The sequence below is a fragment of the Plecotus auritus genome (genome assembly GCF_963455305.1).
Source record: "Plecotus auritus genome assembly, chromosome: 5".
Lineage (NCBI taxonomy): Eukaryota > Metazoa > Chordata > Mammalia > Chiroptera > Vespertilionidae > Plecotus > Plecotus auritus.
In genome coordinates this window covers 140,491,988-140,510,656 of record NC_137776.1, presented here as the reverse complement: position 1 = coordinate 140,510,656, position 18,669 = coordinate 140,491,988, and the positions used below count along the sequence as shown (strand labels likewise).

General features: G+C 49.7%; 1 protein-coding gene across 2 annotated transcripts in view; it reads right to left on the bottom strand.

Moving 5' to 3' along the window:
• Window positions 1-3,146: 3,146 nt before the first annotated feature.
• The window catches only part of ENTREP1 (endosomal transmembrane epsin interactor 1), a 65,869-nt gene continuing 50,346 nt past the window's right edge, over window positions 3,147-18,669 (bottom strand). The window contains exons 7-11 of one of the 2 annotated variants that reach the window (XM_080669203.1): window positions 12,160-12,289; window positions 11,909-11,987; window positions 9,448-9,600; window positions 6,801-7,093; window positions 3,147-4,056 (exon numbers count right to left, since the gene is read on the bottom strand). In XM_080669203.1, the coding sequence (XP_080525329.1) occupies window positions 3,856-4,056; window positions 6,801-7,093; window positions 9,448-9,600; window positions 11,909-11,987; window positions 12,160-12,289 (856 nt within the window). In that variant the 3' untranslated portion in view covers window positions 3,147-3,855. Of the gene's footprint in view, window positions 4,057-6,800; window positions 7,094-8,290; window positions 8,575-9,447; window positions 9,601-11,908; window positions 11,988-12,159; window positions 12,290-18,669 lie in introns of those variants that run through there. The other variant, XM_080669204.1, reaches the window with a different exon arrangement.

Here is an 18,669-nt window from a genome sequence, read left to right as displayed (position 1 = left end):
CAGCTGCCTCTTCCCCCTGCCTTTTTCCTAATCCCGAGGGACTCACCAGAAAAAGCCCGGACCTTCGCAGTGCGCGCTTCTCTGTGAGGGGAGCCGCGGGTGCAGAGGAAAGGGTGTCTGTCCGTCTGTCCCTGCTCCCTCTCCCAGTCCTCTTCTCAATGTCGCCAGGCCTAGCACACACAACGGGCTCCAGTGGACCTGGGACACTCAGGCTGGAGTAGGTCCCTGACCATCGGCACTCAGAGTGTGGGTCCCAGACCGGGCCAAGACCAAGTTCAGATTAGGACGGGGCTCTGCAATATTAACTTGATAGAATAGTTAGGCCTGTTGGATCTAATAATGTTTGAAGGGGGTTGAATGAAAAGACCTGGAGGAAACGTAAATGCATACGCATTGCTAAGTGAAAGGAGCCAGTCTGAAAGGGCGCACACTGCATGATGCTCACCACTACATGGCATTCTGGAACGTGCGATCCTACGGAGGCAGCAACCAGTTCAGTGGTTGCCAGGAGCGAGGGGGAAGGGGGAGGAATAGGTGGAGCACAGAGGACCTGGGGGGCAGAGAACTACTCTGTATGATACTACAAGGATGGATACATGTTACATATTTGTCCAAACCACTAGAATGTGCGGCACCCGGAGTGAACCCTAATGTAAACTTTGAGTGATAATGACCTCAATGCAGTTTATCAACTGTAACTAATGTATCACTCTGGTGGGGATGTTGATAGTTGGGGAGACCGTGCATGTGTGGGGGGTATATGGGAAATCTCTATGCTTTGTTTTGCTGTGAACTTAAAACTGCTCTAAAAAATAAAATCTCTTTAATAAAAGGAGGTTGCGTTTTACATATTTTTTATTACCAATATTTCATTTTCCTGGTAAATCAGTGCTATGCACTGAATGTTTATGTCCCCTTAAAATCCATATGTTAAAGCCTTAATCCCCAATGTGATGGTATCTGGCCCATGACACATACTGACCACCAGGGGGCAGATGCTCAGTGCAGGAGCGGAAACCACAGGCACGGAAACATGAAACAGACTGATGAACCACAGAGGGAAGGGGGAGGGAGGTGGAGGGAGGGTGGGAAGAGATTAACCAAAGATCTTATATGCATACCAGAGGCCTGGTGCACAGATTCGTGCACTGGTGGGGTCCCTCGGCCTGGCCTGTGGGGATCGGGCCGAAACCGGTTCTCTGACATCCCCCAGGGGGTCCCGGATTGCAAGAGGGCGTAGGCCAGGCTGAGGGACCCCACCAGTGCATGAATCCGTGCACCGGGCCTCTGGTTATATTATCATATATATTTTTTAATTTTAATATTCCTTAAAGTCTGAGAAGCAATACAGAAATTAGTTTCCTGACTTCACCAATACCTTCAGAGGCTGGAATTATGTGACCATTTCCCTGGCTGCAAGGTCGAATCTTCAAATCCTCCTGCTATGGCTCAGCCTTTAAGTTCTTTCCTCTTCTGGTTGTTGCTGGAAATTTCCCTTTCCTCAGGATGGCTGAGACCATCTCCATGACAGGCGCTCACCTGTCTCCCCTGAGCCTTCACAGCAGGTGGTGAGGTCTGTGTGGCAGCTGGAGGTGAGCTATAGGAGTTCAGAGGGAAGGTGGAAAGAGATGCAGCTGGGAAAAATGTCCTCCTGCAGTAAGAAAAAAACAGAAGCCTGGAAAGACCCAGCCTGGGCGGAGGAAGGCCAGTCCTTGTCTCTCAGCCCCAGGGGAGGAACGAATTGTTGGGCTGAGAATCCCTGGCTTGACCCTGAGACACTAGGTCAGGGGCAACTAAGCAGCCATAACGGAGAAAAGCAACCAGCCTGGCTACGTGGGTGGTCTCTGGGTGTCAGAGAGCCTGGGTGAGACGTGGGCTTGTAACACTGTAGACCCTCAGGAAGGACGGGGCTTACCTCAGGGAGTGGGCCAGCCCCCAGTGGGCAGCCATGGTGCTGACAGGGGGGACTTCTAAAGAAGTGGAGAGACTGTTCGCTTACGTGGGGAGTTCAGTATGTGAGGGTGAGGGGATGAGAACAAAGAGACTGTCATTCGGGGAAACCCCTGGGAACCTCCACAAACACAGCTCAGCCAGGGAGGTGGGCTGACCCCGGGCTGTTTGCAGGCCCCCAGTCCCCTCATTTGCACACCTGCCTCCACAATCCACTTTCCACCCCAGCTCAGTGCCTCCCAATAGTCCTTCCCTTTCCATTTCTCAGTCCCCTGACCTCATGCCAGTTCCCACTTTGCGAAGTTCATGGGCTTGGAGCCCAGGGTGTCTGTGCTTCCATGAGCCAAGCGCGAAGTCTTAGCAACCACTTTCTCTGAGACACAAGAAATGGCAAACAGCTACTATTTGGGAGGCCGAGAACCAGAGCGGTTTCTGGAGATGGGCTCCTGGGTGTGAAGGCCATCACTGCCACAGACCTTCTGAGTGACCTTGGGCACGTTACTGAGCCTCGTTTTCCTCGTCTGTGAAATGCGGACACTCACAGCTCCCCTCTCTCAGGCTGTTGTGAGGGTGAAATGAGACTGTGTAAAACCCCCAGCACAGGACCTGGAGCACAGGCATCCTTGTCCAGCTCCTCACCTCCTGGACCCCGTATCCTGACCTAAACGAGCCTCCACTACGCACGGTGATCTCTTGAGATGTAAATTAAATCTGTTACTCCTGTTGAAAACTCTCCCATGGAACCTCACTGTGAGCATAAAGCCCAGCCTGAGCTCCTCCTTCCTCTCCCCTCACTCAGGGCTGCTTCCACAGCAGCCTCTAGTGCTGGAGGCCTTTGCCTTGGCTGTTCCCTCTGCCTGGAACACCCTTCCCTGCCCCTCATAGTCAAGTCCAGTTTAAATGTCATTTCTGCAAAGAAGCCTTCTCCAACCGCCTCCTTCCTTCTTAGCACTAATGCCCAATCTATAAGCACTTTACTGATTTATTGCCCACGGTCCCACTACAAGGCAGCGCCATGAAGCCATTCGGCCAGGCGCCTGCTGAATGCATAAAGGACACATTGTTATGCACGGGGATCAGGTGCTTTGGAGATGAAACTGGCCTGGTGGCCTGCCCAAACCTGACCCCCACTGCTCCAGCATCTCCGTAAGGTAAGGTGTGGCCCCGTCCGCATACACAAACATTGCACACCGAGTCCAGGGTCCAAAGTAAACATTTTATTCTCAGTTCTGCTTTAGCCATCTCTAGTTTTGCAAGCATGAATAAATGGAATCAACAAGAATACGCCCCCCTAAATGTCTTTCATTACGATTTGTCACTGAAAAAGTTTCCTCTTTTTCCTAAAGAGAGTGATTGCAGGGCGATCTATGCAGGGACTTGATGATTAGAGCATGGGGGCTGATCATCCGTGCTTCATGCCAGCCCGGCTGGCGTGGCTCAGTGGTTGAACGTCGGCCTATGAACAAGGAGGTCATGGTTCGCTTCCCAGTCAGGGCACATGCCTGGGTTGCGGGCGATCCCCAGTGGGTGTGGTGCCAATTCCTCTCTCACGGAGCAGTGCGTGGCCGCAGAGTCTATCAACAGCAGCCCAGCAGACCTGCCCCCAGTGACAGGGCTGGACGAGGAAGAGAGCCACGAGATGGTGTGTGGGCAAAGGTTCATTAACCTACTTGGGGGCGGGGCCAGCAGGGGGGGAGAGGGATGCTGCCTTCACAGCCTCCAATCTGATGCATCCAACCCCAAACGAGCCTGGAAGAACCCTAGGCCAGCAGAAAGGTGAGCCGAAGCGAGGACAGGTGTCCTCTGAAGGGCCCCCCTTTTAGAGCAGTTCCCAGAGGAGGACCCCAATCCCCACCCTGGACACTGCATGGTGAGGAGGGGATCCTTCCTTCCTGCTCCTGAGGTTCACAGGACAGTCTCGCGAATGACGCCGATGAGGCTGTGTGGCCGCTCAGCCGCCCGCCGGGGCCTCCTCTCGACTCTTGGCCTCCCGGCCGCCACGAAGGTGCTCAGGTCCCCACAGCTCCACAGGTGCAGCACGCCGGGCTGTCTCCGCGAGGGCAGCAGGTGCGCCCTGAGGGGGCTGGGCTGCAAGGGGGCCATTATCTTTGGGAGAAGGAAGAGGATGGGGAGAGGTTAAGCTTCACCAGAGGTCCTGACTCTGCCTCCTACGTCCATCCATGTGATGTTTAGTTGCCTTGAGAAAGAAAAGAGGGCGTTCTCCCCAAGTGGAACCCACGTGGAATTCCAGAGAGACTTCACATAGTGCCTCTTTTCTAAAGTTTTAACACATTCCCCGAGTGTCCTATGGTTTCAAAGGTAGCCCTGCCTCACTTCCCTGACTCATCTATTGCAGTGTCTTGCTTTATACTGAACATTGCTCATCACTTTCCCCAATTTCGCTGTGGCCTCACTGGGGCCGGCACATCACAGGAAGGGACGGGAGCCTGTCAGAGACGTGGGTTCCCAGCTCCCCGCACATGTGAGTGAGGAGTGGGGCTCAAGCATCTGTACTTGCAACAAGAACCCAGGCGACACTAATGGACTCAAACATTTGGTAACTGTTATTTGGCATTGTGACCGGGTACTGAGCTTACAAAATGTCAACCAAAACCAATGATGCTTCCAATTGATCAAACAGCCCCTCAATAAACAACATAACAACTAATCCAGTTTATTTGTAAAAACTCTTAAGAATGGTTCTACTGCTAGATCTATTTTTGACCATGTGACACATACATAACTTTAAAGACATCATAATATGACTTATTTTGTAAAAATGCCAAAAACATGATAAATTCCTCACCCAACTGGGACGGATGAGGGGAGAGCTGTCCAGTACATGGAAGTCTGTTACACTGCACAGTCCCGTCTATGACCTACAATACTGTCAGCGCCCTGGGAGAAGCCCGGTGCTTTGTTACCATCTACATCACAGAACAATGATTGGGATGACGATTTGTTTAGTTTGTACCATTCAGAATTGTTTTTGACCCTCACCCAAGGACATGACTTTTTTTTATTGATTTTGAGAGAGACAGGTGAGAGAGAACATCGATTGGTTGCCTTCTGTATGGGGATTGAACCCACAACCTATGTATATGCCCTGACTAGGAATCAAACCCACAGCCTTCTGGTGCATAGGACAGCACTCCAACCAACTGAGCCATCCGGCCAGGGCCCATTCTGAGACTTTAAGGTCACTAAAAAGTGAATCCCCCAAAGAGATGAGAGATCAGATTTGCTAACACTCTATGATTCTGTCTGTCTTTAAGGCCTGTCCTTGTTTCCTGAGTAAGAAGAAAATTCCAACATTCATAGCTATCGACTGTTGTTACGTGTAAGTTACAAGTGGTTTTGAATCGGTGAAACTTAAAGTGGATCTAAAAATGCATTCTAATCATGTAGAGAAAGTGAAAATGTGCAAAAGCTGGGAAGGCTCCAGCAGATGGCCCAGGTCTACCGCAAGAGTCCCAGCACCTGAACTTTGATCCAGGCCCTGTGAATGTTGGTGGCGACAGCACCTGTTGTCTTTTACCCCCCAGTGACTTCCCAGCGAGCAAGACTGTGCAGAAGGTCCAGACCACCTGCGTGGCGGATGCTCCGGCTCTTACTGCACCAGAGCTCAGCAGCCTTTCAGTGACTCCAAACGCTCGCTCCTGTTTAGTGGGCTACTGAGGCTGCACAGAGGGAAGGAGGCGGGAAGTGACGTTTTGCATAGACCAGGGACTCCCGGACGTAAGTGTCTCCCCAACGTGGGATACTACCTAGAGCCTGACCCAGGGCCATGGGCCAACCACTCTTTCAGAAAGCAGACAAGAGGGTCCATGGCTCGTGCACCACTTCCTGTGAGGAATTGGATTGCTCTTGTGCTCCCCTGAGGGACTGGAGAGACTCTGGCTGTGGCTTCTGTTAGAAGCCACCGGGAGGTAGAAAGGGGGAACAGAAAGGACAGTGAGAAGGGGACCGGGTCAAACTGCCTTGAAATTTTACCCAGGATCCTGGTGCTGGTAATGACCTGAGAACTGTGACCAGGAAGTGTCTGCTGGACACTGGATGCATGCAGCCAGGTAACACCGCTGCCTTCGCCGCCACCCCACGCACCTGGAGCAGTGGAGTAAACGCCCCCAAGGTGACCGCTTTTAAAAAGAGGTGGGTAATCAAAGATGTGGCCCATCCCCAGTTCTCATCAGAAGGGAAGTTCCTTCATTCAGAAATACAGGTGCAGGACCACCTCGTGCAGCCCACCACTTCAACGTGAGAGACCTGACACCTAAGAGGATCAGTCACCCGCCCACTTGTATCTTTTCCCCGTGGCTCCACTCAGGGGATCGCCTTGTACGTTTTAACCCATGGAAAGAAAGGGTGTGTGTTCCACTCGGTCCTATCAGCTTGGATATCTTAACAAACATTTCACGGGAATGTGAACAGCTCCCAGAATCTTGCCCATATTAAAATTCAGGCATGTCCGTCATTGTCAAGGGGCTGAGAAAACATGCCGTATCCAGGGACACTTTCAACACAGGGAGCCAACTGCTGCAGGTGCCCCCCACTGCCCATGCCCCCTGCTTTTAGCCCCAAGCTGCACCCTTCACTTTTTCCAGGCGTCCAATCCCGGAAAAATGGTTCCCCTTCCTTTGGGCCAAGAAGGCTGGGGAAAGTCACCCCGCCTGAAAAGAAAGTGCTCCGGCTTCCTCTCCACTCCCCCACCCCCACCACCTCCGGACCACATTTCCCCTGATACAGCGACCGTGAACTTACCGTGCCTGGGACAGGAACTCGGAGAGCCCATTTTGGCTGCTGTGGAAATAAGTGATCTGACTCACACCGGATAATAAAATTAAAACTACCTGTTCTAGGAAGCTGGCACTCGTGATGGCCTCCTCCATGTGCTCCTCGTCGGACTTCAGAACCGATTTGATGTTTTCCACAAGTTCGTGGATGTCCGGCGTCATGGCGCAGGAGGACTGCTCCAGGAACCTGGCCACCAGCAGCTTGGTGTCGATGTATGACTTGTAATCTATTAGAGACTGCGGCCTGCACCTGGCGGCTCTGGGTCGCAAACCCCTCCTCAGGGTCACCGCGGCCAGATCCGGTCTCCCCTCCGTCTGGGTGGCAGCTTCACAGCTGAGCACGGGAGCGGCTATGGGCAGACAAACAGCACGGACCCATTGGCCATGCCCCTGCGAACACGCGCCTGCATGTGAAACAGCACGGACCGCTGAACGCAGCGTGGAAAGCACATGACAAATGCCAACAGCCATGCGCATCTTGCTTTTCATTTTGCAAAAGGAAAAAAACACACAAAACCAACAACTATGACATGAGCTTATTTCCTGATGTCGTTCCAACAGGATATGTCCCAACCCATTTTATTGTGCCACGGAAAACACTACCCCCACGGTAAAGACAGATGACTGAGAAGGGCATCCCGAATACAAACCACAGCGGAGCAGCAGCGTCATGAGGTGATGACCAATGTCTGGGGATGGGTGGGCAGGCAGACAAAGCGTGGCTGGCTGATGGAGAAACGTTCAAGGGGGAGGATGAAGGAGCCGCTGAGAGGCAGGGGCTAAGGAAAGACAAGACTCGTGGGATGAGGGGAAGGCTCTGTGCGCTTGGACTGTACCTTTGTCCTAAACATCCGCGAGGGCACTGTACTGACATGTTATCAGTGCTCCCACCAGGGCTGTAGGCAGCGCTACGGCTGACGATTACAGAAAGAGAAATCTAAGTGCGGGAAAACTAGGTCATTCCAGAAGTCAACAGTGGGCCTGGGAAACCCACCGCAGGCTCTCACTTCCACAACTACCCGCTTTAGCGCGAGTGGAAGGGTGCAGGACACGGCTGCACTGCAGGCGGGTGAAGTGGGATGCAGGCCTGGCTCTGCGTGTTCAGAAGCCGGCCAACAGCCTTCAGTGCACGCGGCCCTGGAGGTTTCAGTCTGCGAAGGCCTGCTAAGCAGAATCTGAGAGTCAATGAGGAAAGGAAGCAGCGGGTGGGAGAGCAGGTGGAGGGAGGGGAGCACCCTTGTCCTCTGGAGAACGTAGGCATGAGGATCTGCAAACAGCGGTGAGCAGCGGTCCTCCTGGGCTGCCACAGGCATGTCATGGAGTCGGGAACTCCCAGGAGCACTCCCTACAGACACTCAGGTGTGAGGACAGGGGCCACACCAGTCCCTTGAAGGCAACCTGGTCCCACAGGTAACCACGGGTCATCCTCACCCCTGCAGCACTGCAGCATGGGAAGGGATTCTGGAAAGACCTCTCTGAGCTGCGCAGACAGCAATGTTCCCATCGAAGCCGGCAGGTGACCAGCTCGAGTCCTCAGCTTGCCAGGTAGGGCAGAGACGGCAGTGAAGAAGGACCTGGGAGCAGAAGGCCTGGGAGCGGAGGGCCAGCTGCCTGCCTGCTGGGGTGGCAGAGGCGCTCAGTCCCAGGAGCGGGGGAAGGGGGGAGGGAAGGTGGCGGGCCTCTCAGTGAGACGAGAGGCGAGGAGTGCTTTCTGGTTCCCACACTGTCAGTGGAGACTGGGGCCAACAACACAGGCTGTCAGAGGGACAGAACTGGAATGAAGGGGTGATGCAGGCCCCGGAGAAGGCAGGAGAGCAGGAGAGCGAAGGCACTGGTGAGAACAGGTCACCGAGAGAAGCCGGTGTGCACAGGATTAGAGAAGGTTTTCATTTTCTTCCTTTCGCCCCTTTATTTTTTACAATTTTCTACACTGAAGACGTATTTGGAGATGTTCAGGTATTCATATATTCAAATAACATCTAGACACAAACTCAAAACAGAGAGGGAGGGGATGAAGTGTGAGTTTCACTCTAATCCAAAGTTCTTAAAACAAGATGGGATTTAAATAATGCAGTCCATTCGTACTCAGCAAAAAGATAACTAATATTAAGTTATAGAAGAGGGAATATAAACAAGACCTCCCTTGGACTTTTCCTTGAGAGAATGTGTATTCCCACATGATCGCGAGCACGTAGAGATCAGAAAGAGGTTGGCGTTATTTTCTTCATGTACCTACCACAGCATCATCTGCAACCAAATGCTTTGATGACAATGATTTAAAAGGAAAAACACCCTTGCCCGCCAGTGTGGCTCAGTGGTTGAGCATCAACCTAGGAACCAGGAGGCCAGGGTTCGATTCCCGGTCAGGGCACATGCCCCGATTGCGGGCTCGATCCCCAGTAGGGGCCATGTAGGAGGCCGTCGATCAATGATTCTCATCATTGATGTTTCCATCTCTCTCTCCCTCTCCCTTCCTCTCTGAAATCAATAAAAACATATTTTAAAAAACAAACAAAAATAAAATAAAAACACCCCACCAGGTTAAAAGATGGGGCAGATGTATATCCCTAATGTGCGTGCAGAGTATCTTATTTTCTCAAGGCATCTCTTGAACTGCAGGGCCCTGGGTGGCCGGAGCCACCTGCTTTCACGTGGCACCTGGAGGCAAGCAAGTGCTCTGCGGGAGCCTGGGGGACGGCCTCACCTCGCTCTGCAGAAGGATGGAACACAGGGTCGCTCTTCGACCTTGTCATCGTGGGCTGGAGGGCTCTCCGGCTTCTCCCGGGATGTGGCTGGTCTGAGTTGGCAACTGAAGTGGATGCACTTTCTTCTCCAGGTGTGTTAGGAATGTTCCCATCTAAGTATTTTTTTTAAGAGGAGAAACAAAAATTATTTTGCCAGCTGCAGCCCTCAAAAATTTGGGCAGGAAACACCTGGGAGCCCAAACCTGCTGGGGCAAGGGCCACACAGTTAACATTTGCTTAGGCGGCTGGCCCGAGAAGGTTTTATTTCCCGGCACCGTGGGAAGCGCTGCCTCTCCAAACCACCGCTCCAGACCTTAGACAAACAAAACCTTCACTTCCAAATAATGAAGCCCTGCCAAAATGTCAGTTTTTCCTAAAGGTGCTTAGTATCTTCTCCAGTGAAGCATCCTGGTGAGAGAGAGAATGTGCATTACCGCACAATTGCCTCGGCGTGGGAGAGCTCCGAGCCATCCCATACTTGCTGACCGTTCGGGACAGGCTTGTTGGGTGGAAAGTAATACCTGCACAGGTGAGGGGCTGCCCTCTGGGCTGCAGACCAAGTGCGGGCAGAGGGGTATCTGCAGGCTGGGCCGTGGAACTTCTGTTGAGCCAAGTTAAAGAACCAGTAGCCACTAAATGCATCAGTGAAACCACCCTGGAATTGGGTGACTTCTGCTCGGGGAAATAAAAATCACATCATTTGTGAGCCTAAGCTGTGGGCTGGGAAACTTTTTTTTAATTAGTGAAAGAATGGGAGAACATATTTGACAATGATACATCTGATAAGGGTTAATATCCAAAATATATAAGGAACTCATACAACTTAACAAAAGGAAGACAGCAATCCAATTAAAAAATGGGCAAAGGACCTTGACACTTCTTCAAAGGGGACATACAGAAGGCCAAGAGACATATGAAAACATGCTCCAAGTCACTGATCATCAGCGAAACGCAAATTAAAACGACAGTGAGATATCACCTCACACCTGTCAGAATGGCTACCATCAACAAATCAACAAATGACAAGTGCTGATGAGGATGTGGAGAAAAGGGAACCCTTGTACACTGCTGGTGGGAATGCAGACTGGTGCAGCCACTGTGGAAAACAGTATGGAGTTTCCTCAAAAAATTAAATATTGAACTGCAATTTGACCCAGTGATCTCACTTCTAGTTATTTAACCTAAGAAACCCAAAATACCAATCAGAAAGAATGTATGCACCTCTATATTCATAGCAGCAAAATTTACAATAGCTAAGATCTGGAAACAGCCCAAGTGCCCATCAGTACATGAGTGGATAAAAAACTGTGGTACATTTACACCATGGAACACTATGCAGCAGTAAAATAGAAGGGCCTCTTACCCTCTGAGACAGCATGGAGGGACCTGGAGAGCATTATGCTAAGCGAAATAAGCCAGTCAGAGAAAGACAAGTATTACATGATCTCAGTTATATGTGAATCTAATGAACAAAATAAATTGAAGAACAAAATAGATCCAGAGACATAGAAGCATGGAACAGACTGGAATCTCAGAGGGAAGAAGGGGTGGATGGGAAGAGATCAACCAAAGAAGTTGTATGCATATATCATAACCCATGGACACAGACAACAGGGAGGTAAATGCTTGGGGCAGGGGGCAGAGGTGGGCTAGAAGGGGTCAATGAAGGAAAAGGGGGACATATGAAATACTTTCAACAATAAAGATTTTTAAAAAGAAAAAAGAAGTGGAAGAATTACAAACATACTCAGGAGACAAAGCGCACTGTGTAGTTCTACAGAAGACAGAAGGTGAACAGGCAAAAACCCAACTCCAAATGGTGCTGCTGAAACCCGTATCTGTCTATAATGGCTAAAGGTTGATCCATTACTTATCACCATGTACAATTTCGTCCTAGTGGACAATTTTCTGGGACACTTAAAACCTCTCCAAAGAGAGAAAGCTGCAACAATGTCCCCTTAAATTACAAAGATAAATACAAACCGACTCTACTATTTAATGCAGGACTAGAGATCAAAATTCACTGCATGTGAAGGCAGCGCGACCTGAGCATGATCTCACAGCAAATCACCCTTGTAAGAAATGAAATGCTTTTTTTCTCTTCAAAACAGCTCATCTTATTTTAACAGAAGAAAAAAAAAATCTTAGGTTGGAAAACACAGGAATGCCAAATTAAACTGTAATGTATTTCATAGGTCCCTGAGAATAGTCTGGTAACTCCTACAGATTCTGCGGATATCTGTATTTCTGTTCAATGTTATCTCCCACTTGTAAGCCCTAAACGTTGATAGTAGTTTTGCACCTGCAAAGGCTGTTGCTCCAAGATTATCTGACCTCCAACAAAATACCACAGAGATCATTATTTTATCATGTTTTAACTTACTGCCTCACAGGTGTGGGCAGTGACCATGTGTGTATTACCTTGAGTCACTGGCACGCCGATCGGTTCCATGGGGCTGGTGGCGGCTTCTGATCCCTCTGATATTTGGAATGAAGACGTCTGCATCACAGGAAAAGAGAGGAATATTGGTTGATATTCAACTCAAGCATCATCTGGGCCCAGTGAGCTTAAAAAGATTTGCAGAGCAAACGGTCTCCCATTGCTCTCTGTACCCAACTAGGCTTTTCCTACTTGTGGTCAACATACCAAAGCGAACCTGCATGGACAGTACCTGCTCCCGCTCTGTCTCGTTCACCACAGCTTCGTACGGAGGCGGGGGGTCCAGAGGACAGAACACCTCCACGCCTTTGATTCTCGCTCCATATATATGCGGCAGTGGGATCACGTCGGGACCAACCATCCTAGGAAAAGCATGTTGGCATCAGGAAGCACGTTCTACAGACAGGCCAGCTGACCTGGGCGGCTCCCGCATGCTGGCCTTCGCCTCTAGATGCTTATCCTTAGGCAAGTGGCAACGCATCGTGTGCGATACCATCGTTCCTTTAAAACCCACTAGGCAAAAAGCAAACAATAATCCCTGAGACAGAAAGCAGATGAGCAGTTGCCAGGGGCTGGGGGGAAGGACGGAGTGGGGAGTGGCCGATGGATGGATATAGAACGCCTTGGAGGGGAAAAAAATGCTTTAGAACTAGATGGAGGTGATGGTTGCACGTGAATGTACTACATGCACTGGATTGTACATTTTCAAATGGTTAATGTCACCTCAATTAAAGACAAAATTAGGGACACAGAGAAACTCAATTATTTCTGACCTGACACCGTTCTTACCTGGGTTTCCCTAATGTCAGATTCGTGGAAGAAACTCACTACTTGTTAAATATATTTGAAAGGATAAATACATTTTTAAAATAAAGCAAACCACATCAGAGCTCAGAGACAAAGCAGCACACAGCAGAGGGAGCACAGAGTGCCCCTTCCTGAAGGTGGCCATTCACCAAACACCGACGGGGCGCTTGCTGCATGCCAGGCACGGTGCATGTTGTTCTGCGAGTGAGGGATCCTTGACAGCAGAAAACAAACACAAAAACCCACAAGATTTCCTGCCAGTGTCCACAGAAAATCACACACACACACACACACACACACACACACACACACACACCCCTACATAACAAAGAACCTACATTTTAAAATAATAGTTAAAAAACTGAACTACCAAGCAAAATAGAGGCAGACTCATAGACAGAGAACAGGCAGACAGCTCTTGTTGGGGGCGAGGGGGGGGGTGTGTCAGGGAGGGAGGATTGAGCAAAAGAGAATAAAAAAAAGAGAACTCAGGGACATGGACAACACTGTGGTGATGGCAGGGGTTACGGGTGGAGGTGGAAGAGGGGATAAATAGTGATGGGGAAAATATTAAAAAGAAAAAAGTTAATTAAAGTAAATAATAGTTAAAATATGTGGAATTTTGTACCTTTTAAAAAATATCTTTAAGTTGATTTCAGAAAGAAAGGGAGAGGGAGAGATAGAAACATCAATGATGAGAGAATCATTGGTTGGCTGCCTCCTGCACGCCCCACACTGGGGATCAAGCCCACAACCCAGGCATGTGCCCTGACTGGGAATCAAACCTTGACCTCCTGGTTCATAAGTCAACGCTCAACCACTGAGCCATGCCAGCCGAGCAGAAGTTTGTACCTTTTAATGAAACTCCCAATTATAAAGTAAGTCCTGGGGATGTAATGTACAGCATGGCGATTATAGTTAATAATACTGAATTGTATTTGAAAGTTGCTAAGACAGTAGGTCTTAAAAATTCTCAAGGATGCATCAGCTAACCAGACCTACTGTGGAGATGATTTGCAATATATTCATATGGCAAATCATTATGTCTCATACCTGAAATTGCATCCAATTTAAATTGTACCTCACTTTTTAAAAACACACAGAAGACCCCCAAAACCTATATTCAACCCATGGAGTATTGGAGGATGAAAAAATTAGGTAACAGCGAAGTTTAACGTCTGTTCTTGAAACGCAAACACGGACACACACACTGAAGGAGACGAGGAGAAGACGGGTCTGGAGCCACGAGCGCAGGGCACTGCTGTTTGGGAAAGGTGCTCTCTGGATGTGTGGCCGTTCCGTGGTATGCCCGGTGCCCATTTTCAAAAATGCGATGGGTGGAGGAAAAGAAGTTGAAAAAGATGTGATGTTCTTTATTCCTAACAGTGAAACTTCTGGAATTCTGGGATGTAGAAGAATGAGACTTCTGCAGCCTGAATTAAAATAAAATAAAATAAAACAAAGCAGAAAGCTCTCCCCTTTTTCCCTTGATCTTTGTTCGGAAGGAAGACTGCCATCCCTGCTTGACCCGAGAGGGAAGGGAGAAGGTTATATTCTGACACCGGATTGCATGGATAGGTACAGCTCAGTACACAGCACATACTATGTCTAAAGAGAGGCGCCAGCCTGGATGGCCTCTCCCAGGGGCATTGTGTGTGTGTGTGTGTGTGTGTGTGTGTGTGTGTGTGTGCCGGGGGGGGGGGGGGGGCTGGGAAAGTTACCAAGAAAGGGAGATTAGATTCTTCCTCCGAGCAGGACTTGCCCACGATTCCTCCCCAATGCTCCAATGCAGCTGAAGCTGTTCGACAGCTATAAACGCCAAGTGACTCCAGCATCCAGAGCCTTCCGGGACCTGACTGCAGATGCTTTCCGGACCAATGCACACGGTGACCTGTTTACTCCATGAGCCCTGGGTACCCCTCCTGTCCTCTCCGCACGCCCTAACCCTAACCTCATGAGCCATCTTATAGCCCTTACAAACGTCTCCCCTCAGCCAACTCCGCAGCATTTCCTCACTGCTGGGCCCCGGCTTCGAAAGTGAACCCGTCTGTCTGTCTGTCAGCTCTGGTGGTCTTTGTTTTATATTCCCAGCCCAGTGGCTACCAATATAGTACATTCACAGAGAAGAAAGGGCTTCCATTTTAGACCCTAAACTACAGAAATTTCTTCAAGAAGAAAACTAACAGAGAAGAGGGGACGTACTTTATCTAAATTGACCAAAAAGACAACAACAACAACAACAACAAAACAAGAATGGCTTCTCTGGTTGTTATTAAAATGACCAGGAAAGCCTCATTTTGATGGGAGATGCTGCTATAGCTGATGCAGAAAGGAAGTCCCCTTCCTCTCAGGCAGCTTTTCCGCATTTATTTCCGTTTCCCTCTGTGGGTAAATAGGATGTTTGTGGGGAATGGGTCTGCTCTCTCCTGACAGGTTTCTTCCTGATCCTTCCTGGCTTTCACCGGGAGAGGTTTCCAAACCGTGGCTGGCCCAGGCCTCCCCTCTAGAAGTTCTGCTCTAATGGCCGGTGGCAGGGGAGGGGGGCAGGGGGGCCGTAGAGAGTGGGGGCGCGAGGCAGCTGCAGGCTGTCAGTGACCCCGGGCGGTTCCAATGCACAGCGGGACTGAGAACACCGCCAAAGGAACCGGTGCCTGGTGGCTGAAATGAAACCCTGTTATATCTGGGAAAGATGATCAGATTTTTACTAAGAATGAGTGTCTTTAGAAAACTGCTACCTGATAAGGCAGAGGTAAGATTAAGGCCTAAATGTTTCTTAAGAGCAAGGAACATGCCAAGAACATTTTAAACAGAGCAACTAACAGGGACAGAGCACAGTGGAAGCTTCTCATTTTTGGAAGCTTTTTTATGGCCATATTCTTGTAACAAGCCTCTCAGCAGCCCGTGGCCACGCAGGGGGATGAGGAGACTGAAGCTCGGAAATGGCAGAAGAGCCACCCAGGGTCACCCCTTCAGGAGACTCCAGAGCCTGGGCTCTTTCAAGTTCATCCCAGAGTCTCCAGGAAACCTTCTCTGCTTCGTGCTCCTGAGCCCCGAAGGTGAACAGGGAACCCAAACAGATCGTGCAGAACATGATCCTACCAATAGGCCTTGAGAACTCATCCGAGGGGGACACAGCAACTAATATGCCCTTGACCAAAGCCTGATTGGCCTCTGTGCACGGGGAAAGCTGCGGGTGCCCTTTTCCTGGGCACATGGTGGTAGCGTGGCTGCCCCTGGAGCGGGGAGCCAGGCAAGGGTACCCTGTCCAGCAGCTGAGCACTGGGTCAAACTGAGGGTGGGTTCGGAATCTCGTTAGGAAAGCAAATGGCCCAGCTGGTGTGGCTCAGTGGTTGAGTGTCGACCTATGAACCAGGAAGTCACGGTTCGATTCCCCATCAGGGCACATAGCCGGGTTGCAGACTCAATCTCCATTAGGGGGTGCACATGAGGCAGCCAGTCGATGATTTTCATCATTGATGTTTCTATCTCTCTCCTTCTCCCTTCCGGTCTCTGAAATCAATGAAAACATATATATATATTTTTTAAAAAAAGAAAACAAATAGGTGGGCTTTGTCTTCACTTTTAAGAAATGCCCAGGTCCACCTGCCTCTCACCCACTTCTTTAATGTTCTATAGCAGGTGACATCCCATGGTACAACCAGGTCCATGTTCACAAAACATAGGGTGTCACAAAAATGTATATGTACACTTTGAATAATTATAAAGTCAGTGTTTACTAAACTACATCTCCTTTTCAAAACTGAGACACTCATTCTTAGTACACATTTTTTGGGACACCCTGTAGTTTAGAGAGTCTCCTTTCTGACTCCTAGCTCCAGCCCATTTCTGAGAATGGGAACTCCCTGGGGTAGTGGCGATGGTGCACAGCCCCCGCCCGGACCGAGTGGCAAATTGATTCACTAAGTAGATAACCGGCGCTTGGACAGCAGCCGGGACTGCAATCGGGCCTCTGTTTATGACAGTAACTTGAGAAGCCCTTTCTCAAGGAGAGACCAATGCACGAAGCGGTTGTATTTATAGAAGTTAAATAAATAAACCTCTTTGGAGAGGTCACAATACCTAACAGGAAATGGGGAGCTTCTATTGTGTGAAAACACTTAACACAACTGGTTATGGAAATTTTTAAATAACATTCATAATATTTTACCTGCCTGCTTACAAGAAAAGTTACCAATTGGGGTTAAACATCTAGCATCTACAAAGGTGATTTATACTGAGAATCTAGCAAAGTTGATCAAACTTAAAAATATCTCGAAGAGAGTATGTATAGAGAGGTGAATAAATTTAGCCATTTTAAAAAAGAAAGTGGGTTGTACGCTGAGATGGTGGAATTTCAGAAATGGGAGCATCTGCCCATGGAGATGTGCTTTAGGGCTCCAGGTACATGGTTCAGGCCCAGCAGTGTCTTCTTCCTCACCAGCCTGTTTTTGCTTGAACACCCTCCCCCTACGTTCCTTCTAGAAAGTTCTGAATAGCAATGCCCTTGATGAGAAGCATGCCTGTCTTCTTCCATCCTACATTTGGCTAGGGGCTGTCTCAGGACTCAAAGGGACAAATCCAGAGATGCATGTATACCCTCCTCCAGGAGTGCAAATGCCCACCCTGCTAACCATGACTGTGAAGGAGCAGGGGAGAGGAAAGAGGAGGAGGGAGGGGAAAGGAGGGAAAGGAGGAGGGCTGCCCCACAGGCACAACTCCAAACCCAAGCCCACATGAGTCACTCTCCCTTTCTGCTACCACAGGAAACTAAATCTGTCTGCTGCCTCCTCTTGGGTCAACCAAGTGCTCACCCACGGCCTCAAGGGCCAAGGAAGTCTTCTTATTGAAGAGGGCTTTTCTCTCCCGAACCTTGAAACGCCAGGCAGTTACCCCTCCCATGAGTCCTCTGCACGCAGCCTGAGATTGGGCTAAGGCAGTGGTCGGCAAACTCATTAGTCAACAGAGCCAAGCATCAACAGTACAACGATTGAAATTTCTTTTGAGAGACAAATTTTTTTAAACTTAAACTTCTTCTAACGCCACGTCTTCAAAATAGACTCGCCCAGGCCGTGGTATTTTGTGGAAGAGCCACACTCAAGGGGCCAAAGAGCCGCATGTGGCTTGTGAGCTACGGTTTGGCAACCACTGGGCTAAGGTTTTAGCAAACGTGTCCTAACGTGCACAAAAAATATGGGTTTTGTGGCTGTCTCTATGGCCCCTATAATTCTGGGCTCATTTCCTAAGAGACTAAGGAGGCTGTCTTGGCCCCAGAAGCTTCAAGTGTTCAGTTCCTCGGGCCACCCCAGCCCATCCGACCCGCCAGCAGCCTCCCGCTCTGGCTCTGTGGTCATCTCTACCTCCACCTAGGTGGGTGGCCAGGTGGGGGGCCTGGAGGTGGGGTTTAGGTATAACTCTAACACAAGGAAGAGAGCATTAACAGCATCTGGCGGAAGCTCCCCCTGGCGACCTGTTCCAGGGTCACGTTTGGCTGCCCCAAGCACTAGAAAATGGATTCCCAAAAACCATGTCTGGCACCAAATTTGACAACCTTCCACCTGTACCTCTGAGATTAAAAATTAAAAATTCCTGGGCCTCTGAATATCAAGCTAAAGACACTCGTCTTACTGTAGAATTCAGAGTTTCTCTTTGGAAGCTTACATATGGTTTTGTTTATCCTCTAAGTTCAGCTTAAGATCACCTTGTCCAGGACGCCAACCCTGACCGGCTGACTCTTCCTTCAAGCTCCCTGTGGCCCACCCAGGGCAGGGTCCTCCTGGGTGCACGTAAGTTCTCCCCTCTGAGCACCACTTACTGGGTCCTAACCACACTCCCTCTGCAGGGCCTGGGCTGTGAGTTCCTCCATATGCAGAGGGGGTGGATCTCACTCATTGTGAATCTCAATAACTCAGCACAGTGATTAGTTAGTAAGCAACAG